At 34.1% G+C, this 7,261-nt stretch overlaps 1 protein-coding gene across 1 annotated transcript in view; it reads right to left on the bottom strand.

Annotated features, from left to right (window-relative positions):
- Nucleotides 1-410: 410 nt before the first annotated feature.
- LOC100378372 (kinesin-like protein KIF19) overlaps nucleotides 411-7,261 on the bottom strand; it is a 66,574-nt gene continuing 59,723 nt past the window's right edge. Inside the window, exons 15-19 of the mRNA XM_002735221.4 lie at nucleotides 5,519-5,637; nucleotides 4,213-4,852; nucleotides 3,666-3,750; nucleotides 3,463-3,570; nucleotides 411-2,896 (exon numbers count right to left, since the gene is read on the bottom strand). Of these exons, the coding sequence (XP_002735267.1) occupies nucleotides 2,727-2,896; nucleotides 3,463-3,570; nucleotides 3,666-3,750; nucleotides 4,213-4,852; nucleotides 5,519-5,637 (1,122 nt within the window). The 3' untranslated portion in view covers nucleotides 411-2,726. The remainder of the gene's footprint in view (nucleotides 2,897-3,462; nucleotides 3,571-3,665; nucleotides 3,751-4,212; nucleotides 4,853-5,518; nucleotides 5,638-7,261) is intronic.

The raw sequence follows: 7,261 nt of genomic DNA, 5'->3' as shown, positions 1-7,261 counted from the left end.
GTAGTTTTCAAGAAGAAGTCGAAAAAGTAAAACATTGACACGGACGACGACGACGGACGACGACGACGGACAATCACTCATATGATAAGCTCCGCTCGACAAAGTCGACAGCGGAGCTAAAAAAGTGCCATATCTTTTTAACACAAGTTTGGCCAAATTGTTGAGTAGCAAGTTGTATATTTTTGTCCCCAACCAAATTATTGCATATCAAATTTATATACTGGCTTATATAAACATCATCAACTGAACAGATTTTCTGTAATTATTATAGTTGAAACATTGTTCATTTCATTTGAATATAATATGATTAAATCTTTGACATGTCATAAAACCGACAGTCTGGTGGATATGATGAAAATTTCTCTACAAATAGCTATAACTTGTTACATGTAACTTATTTACATTATAAGTATTTATAAAATGTGTACTTTTATTTGAGAACCCAATGAAATATTTACTGTACATCTTGATGTTACAAAACCGTTAGCCAGAATATGCATGTATTCAGAGTTCATAGGTCATAGGTCATATCCTCAAACATCAAGTTGACTACATGATTCTGTTGTCAGGATGAACTTTAAAAAAATTATCCATGAAAAAAGATAGAATAGCTATTGTTAAAATGTGATAAGTTGTTTGTAAATTGTAATACTGAATTTAAACAGTCTTGGGTGTACCGTATCAAGTGCTAAACACATTGCCATAGCAACATATTGCACACAAATTTTTAGTGATAACCACACCTAATTTTTAAGTTTTTCTCACGTTTTTTTTCTCGCATTTTTCTCATACATTCACTTTCAAAAATAATATGTTCATACATGTTCCCAAACCAGTATGTAAAAAATACAGTGTACATGGTTTTAGAAAATTTGAAATCGCTTTCAGAATAGTATTGATTTTCATAAAAAGCTTTGTAAAACAAACTGTAAAGCAAACTTGTTCAGACAGATAATTAAGTACCCTAAAATCTGTCTTACAAGCATTCTTTTGAATTGAGAAGCAACAATTCACTATTTGTCATATGTTTAGATGCTCTAATAGAAGCCTCATTCCCTCCGTTGCATTGTACCATTTACTAGAAGACCAAGTTTCTAATACAGATTTTACATATGTCAACAAATAACTTGAATCATCTTTTCTTAAACTCCCTGGGGAATGAAAACCACATATGTGTCCCACACACAATCTGAGCAGTGTTACATGTGGATTTGTGATAGTTTCAATGGAGACAGACAGTATGAATACTAGTAGCGATGACACACAATCTGAGCAGTGTTACATGTGGATTTGTGATAGTTTCAATGGAGACAGACAGTATGAATACTAGTAGCGATGACACACAATCTGAGCAGTGTTACATGTGGATTTGTGATAGTTTCAATGGAGACAGACAGTATGAATACTAGTAGCGATGACACACAATCTGAGCAGTGTTAAATGTGGATTTGTGATAGTTTCAATGGAGACAGACAGTATGAATACTAGTAGCGATGACACACAATCTGAGCAGTGTTACATGTGGATTTGTGATAGTTTCAATGGAGACAGACAGTATGAATACTAGTAGCGATGACACACAATCTGAGCAGTGTTACATGTGGATTTGTGATAGTTTCAATGGAGACAGACAGTATGAATACTAGTAGCGATGACACACAATCTGAGCAGTGTTACATGTGGATTTGTGATAGTTTCAATGGAGACAGACAGTATGAATACTAGTAGCGATGACACACAATCTGAGCAGTGTTACATGTGGATTTGTGATAGTTTCAATGGAGACAGACAGTATGAATACTAGTAGCGATGACACACAATCTGAGCAGTGTTACATGTGGATTTGTGATAGTTTCAATGGAGACAGACAGTATGAATACTAGTAGCGATGACACACAAAATATTCAAACCTATACACAATAGTCATCATTGCTATGAAGTACATTGTCATATTAAAATCACATCATATGTTATATAAACAAAATGCAATCGTATCAGGAATGTTCACACATTTGTATGTGTTTTTTTTAAGGATTACAAATTTGGTTTAAAAACATGGTAAAAATAAAGGACACTTCTAAAAGCAGGATCTTAAACTCATTGCATGTCCTTCTAGTCAAGTACACTACAGGTACTCTGAGATCTGTTTCATAATTTCATAATAAGTCACAAGTCTCTATACCATGCCACTGCCCACTACAAAGAGGCAGTAAATTGGAGCACCCATGGTCTGAGAATCCATACCACTAACTCTATCACTGCCATACCTTCCATATTAAATTCTCACAAATATGATTACCAGTGGTAATTTTAAATTGTTGCAAATTGTGTCTATACAATCTTTGATTAAAAACAGAAAAAGAAACAAGAAATTGGAAAATGTGTGTCATACTAAATAGCTTTGGTACATAAATAAAATGAAATCTGTAAGCCTTTTATCAATAATTTCATTTTACTAAAATTAAACAAACATCATTAAAAAGATACTACTCTGGTAGTACTGGTAAATAGACAATGGAAGCCATCATGATCATTCAGTCATCTCAAAATTGTGAAATATCCAGAGCTAAAAAATATTTTAATATTTCTCACAATGCAAAGGTGGGTTTTTTTGTAAGAATAACTAAATTCAGTAATCATCCACTTCCTATACCTTCTCACACCAACAACCATTTCTAGTTGTATCATCTAGTTTACTCATGTCAATGTTCTTCATTGAATGCTTCTTATAAACGTCGGTTTATTCGTTCGTTTCTTGGAACGGTGAATCCTGATACAGAGAGCGATGTTTTCTGGGCATATGCGGGAATAGATGGTTGCTGCTTCTTTGATGGTCGGTGTGATCCCTGGGGGGTACTGCTGGCTGACGAGTCAGAATTCAAGTTGCCAGTAGGTCCTGACAATAACAAACATATTTGACTGATTAATTAAATGTGTTTTTGAATACATTGATATTCTTGCTCATTTCTGTTTATGCAAATAAACTTTTCAAAGTATCCTCTGTGTTCTGTAATGCTTTCGGTGAGAAATGTGTTTGGCTGGAATATTGTCACAGTGATAATTACTTGAAGTATTCGATGGTCTGACTTTGTTCAAATTGAGGCAAACAGGTACCTACAGCAATATTCAATGATTTTCAGCCTGTCTGAATGCTGGCGATAGTTCACTTTCAATTGAGTGTTTAAACGATTTTGAATATGGTTTTCATGTGCTTGGATTACGAAAATACAAATCTGTTTATTGAAGGCCGAGTAATTCGGAAGAGTTAACTACATCATCATATATAATACTCATAAGAACCCAATGATTGATGAGAACAGATTAATGCATTCTGAGTGAATAATTAACAAAAGGCCAACATTGAATGTTATATTCAATATTATACGCATTTTCTTTGCCTTTACATGTATTTAAATAAACTGCATGTGATAGAGGGGAGGTAGTATTAGACAGTCTACTCACCTCTGTATTTTTTCTGTATTGTTTGTCCTTTGCCTCTATCCACGCCACTCTGATACACCACAACAGGTGGAGAGTCAACAACATCAAAAGACAATAGATCATTGTCATCTACAAAGAAAATAATACAATTAACAGTAAGTTTTATTATATTGTCCATCGTACATGATGACAATTGATCACTGAGTATTTCATGAAATATTTACCTGACTGGAGAGCAGGTGGGTATTTTATATGCGACTTCTTTCCTTTCTTACCAGTTTTCATTTGAACATTGCTTTTCTTAGAATACTGTGATTGAAAAAAAGGATGATATGACACATGATCCAAGTAACACAAACTACCAATCAGTATAAGTTGGCCTTCAAGACCAAGGATTATAACCATCTAAGCTAAGATTCTTATGGAAATGGAGCAAAAATTGTCAACACTTGTATGTATGATTGCAGGTAGCAAAAGAATAATATTAGCATGGGACAACCAACTATTTACAAAGTAACCTTTTCACTATTGTTCATATTCTGCAGACGATTGGGACAAAAATAGCCAAATCTTTGAGTAAAAACTAAAAATTTACTCAAATCAAAAAAATTGTTGTCTCCAAAATTAGGGTTCATTTCCAAAAATGTTAAAGAATGTAAGATAAATGTGCAGACAAATTTGGCCAAGAAAGTCTGGTGTTAAAAAGGTTCAACCAGCCTCACTAACAGTAATTTCAAGCCTTCTACATTGAACAATAAATGCAATGCATACCTGAACTTCAAATGACTCGTATTTTCCACGTCTTCTCATGTCAAATTGTCTTGATGGATTCTTCTTAGGTCTGTATTTAGGTCTACTATTGAGACTCAATGAATCACTCATTACTCCTTTCCTATCAGATGCATCAGTTGACAAATTATCATCACTCAATGTTTGTCTCATCGATCCTGGTGGAGGCGTGAAATGTCCCAATAACTTATTGTGTTTGGCCAGTCTGCTTGGTGATAGATATTCAACGTCCGTTTCACTTACTTCATGAACAGAATTTAAAGACATTACTGCCTTGTCTTGTAAATTCAACCTATCAAAGTTAGGTTTGGAATAGACCTGTTTGCTCTTTCTCTTGGCAGCAATGGCCGAAATGTTTTTTGTTTTCAATGCCATTTGCTTCAGTTGCTTAGGTGTTGCAGCAGGATTGGCATTGGGATTCTTGTTTTTGCCTAGCGCAGATGAGAATTGTAGATCAGTTGGTGAGTTTGTCTGGCTGTTATGTGGACTCAGTTGTGTTAGAAACGTCTCTGATGGAACAGATTTACTCTGTTTTGGTATCAACGATGCTTGTTGCTTTTCACGCAGCTGTCGGGAACGTGGACTCTGTTTGAACAATCTTGTTGGCTCATTGTCCTTTGGGCTGAAAAAAAAAGAAACAAAAACAATTACATTGGCTACAACAGTAGATGCATATACTGGAGAGGTTTTACAGTGGATGCTGTACACATATACTGGAGAGGTTTTACAGTGGATCTAACACATATACATTGTGTAACTCTAATCATGAATTCTATACAATCTATTTGTTTTATTAGTAATGTGCTTTATGTAAATGACAAAGGTGTGTCTAAAGTTGGTTTTTCAATGACCCAGTATACAAATATTTTTTGGTTTGAGTGTGCTTCTATTGTAGATGTGTTACAGAGAAAAACTGAAGCGGACACGTCATGTAAACTAGAACTCAATCTCATTTATTCTTCAACAACATACATACAGATGTTAACTCAAGAACAACTGAAATGCAACTGCTCAAAACGAGCGCAAAAACATACAATGTTGCCATATATCACATCGAGTAACAATTTTTAGGGTGGGAGGCGTTCTCATTGCCCGATTATGAATATGGTGTTTACTCTGACGTTCAAAACAAATATTTGCCAAATAAAAAAATGAAATACGAAAAAAATGAAATCCGAAGAAAACATGATTATGAATAAAGATCAATAAATCAAATGAATTTCCCCACAAATACTGTACCAGTAGAATCAAAAATCAGACATCAAACTGTATAGATACCATTACATACCTGTCACTTTCCTGAGATCTTCTGGGTAACAGTTTTTTACTTGGTGGTGTCTCATCTTTGTCTTCACTTCTACTGTCATCATTGTCTAACTGATACTGGGAATGAAGAACTGCCATGTCCTGAGTACGGACCAACAATTTGACTTTAACATAGTATACTGTTTTATTATGAATGACAGTGAGTCTGTAGGGAGTCTGTAGTTTGTTGTAGTATGTAATATATTATTAAGAATGACAATGATGCTAGGGAGTCTGTACTTTGTTGTAGTATGTAATATATTATTAAAAATGACAATGATGCTAGGGAGTCTGTAGTTTGTTGTAGTATGTAATATATTATTAAGAATGACAATGATGCTAGGAAGTCTGTAGTTTGTTGTAGTATGTAATATATTATTAAAAATGACAATGATGCTAGGGAGTCTGTAGTTTGTTGTAGTATGTAATATATTATTAAGAATGACAATGATGCTAGGGAGTCTGTAGTTTGTTGTATATAATATATTAAGAATGACAATGATGCTAGGGAGTCTGTACTTTGTTGTAGTGTGTAATATATTAAGAATGACAATGATGCTAGGGAGTCTGTAGTTTGTTGTATATAATATATTAAGAATGACAATGATGCTAGGGAGTCTGTAGTTTGTTGTAGTGTGTAATATATTAAGAATGACAATGATGCTAGGGAGTCTGTAGTTTGTTGTAGTGTGTAATATATTATTAAGAATGACAATGGTGCTAGGGAGTCTAGTTTGTTGTATGTAATATATTAAGAATGACAATGATGCTAGGGAGTCTGTAGTTTGTTGTAGTGTGTAATATATTAAGAATGACAATGATGCTAGGGAGTCTGTAGTTTGTTGTAGTGTGTAATATATTAAGAATGACAATGGTGCTAGGGAGTCTGTAGTTTGTTGTAGTATGTAATATATTAAGAATGACAATGATGCTAGGGAGTATGTAGTTTGTTGTAGTGTGTAATATATTAAGAATGACAATGGTGCTAGGGAGTCTGTAGTTTGTTGTAGTATGTAATATATTAAGAATGACAATGATGCTAGGGAGTCCATAGTTTGTTGTAGTATGTAATGTATTAAGAATGACAATGATGCTAGGGAGTCTGTAGTTTGTAGTAGTGTGTAATATATTAAGAATGACAATGGTGCTAGGGAGTCTGTAGTTTGTTGTAGTATGTAATATATTAAGAATGACAATGATGCTAGGGAGTCTGTAGTTTGTTGTAGTATGTAATATATTAAGAATGACAATGATGCTAGGGAGTCTGTAGTTTGTAGTAGTGTGTAATATATTAAGAATGACAATGGTGCTAGGGAGTCTGTAGTTTGTTGTAGTATGTAATATATTAAGAATGACAATGGTGCTAGGGAGTCTGTAGTTTGTTGTAGTATGTAATATATTAAGAATGACAATGATGCTAGGAAGTCTGTAGTTTGTTGTAGTGTGTAATATATTAAGAATGACAATGATGCTAGGGAGTCTGTAGTTTTTTGGTAGTATGGGGCAGTCTGGAATAAAGCTTGGACGTGGCCACACGTGTTGTGCAGGTGTCTCTGTCTTTATTGGCTCACAAACATTACACTGTTAATGGTTTAAATGGATAAATCTGTTTCTTGGTAAAATATAAACTCAACACCGCACCCATAACAATATTTCACTGAATGTGCTAAATTACCTTTTGAAGCACCATCATTTTTATAGTCAAAAATTGGTGTACCATTTTGTC

This window comes from Saccoglossus kowalevskii, chromosome 8 (assembly GCF_978046115.1).
Source record: "Saccoglossus kowalevskii chromosome 8, keSacKowa6.1, whole genome shotgun sequence".
Lineage (NCBI taxonomy): Eukaryota > Metazoa > Hemichordata > Enteropneusta > Harrimaniidae > Saccoglossus > Saccoglossus kowalevskii.
Note: the sequence above shows the minus strand (reverse complement) of the source record. Positions and strands in the feature narration are given on the sequence as shown.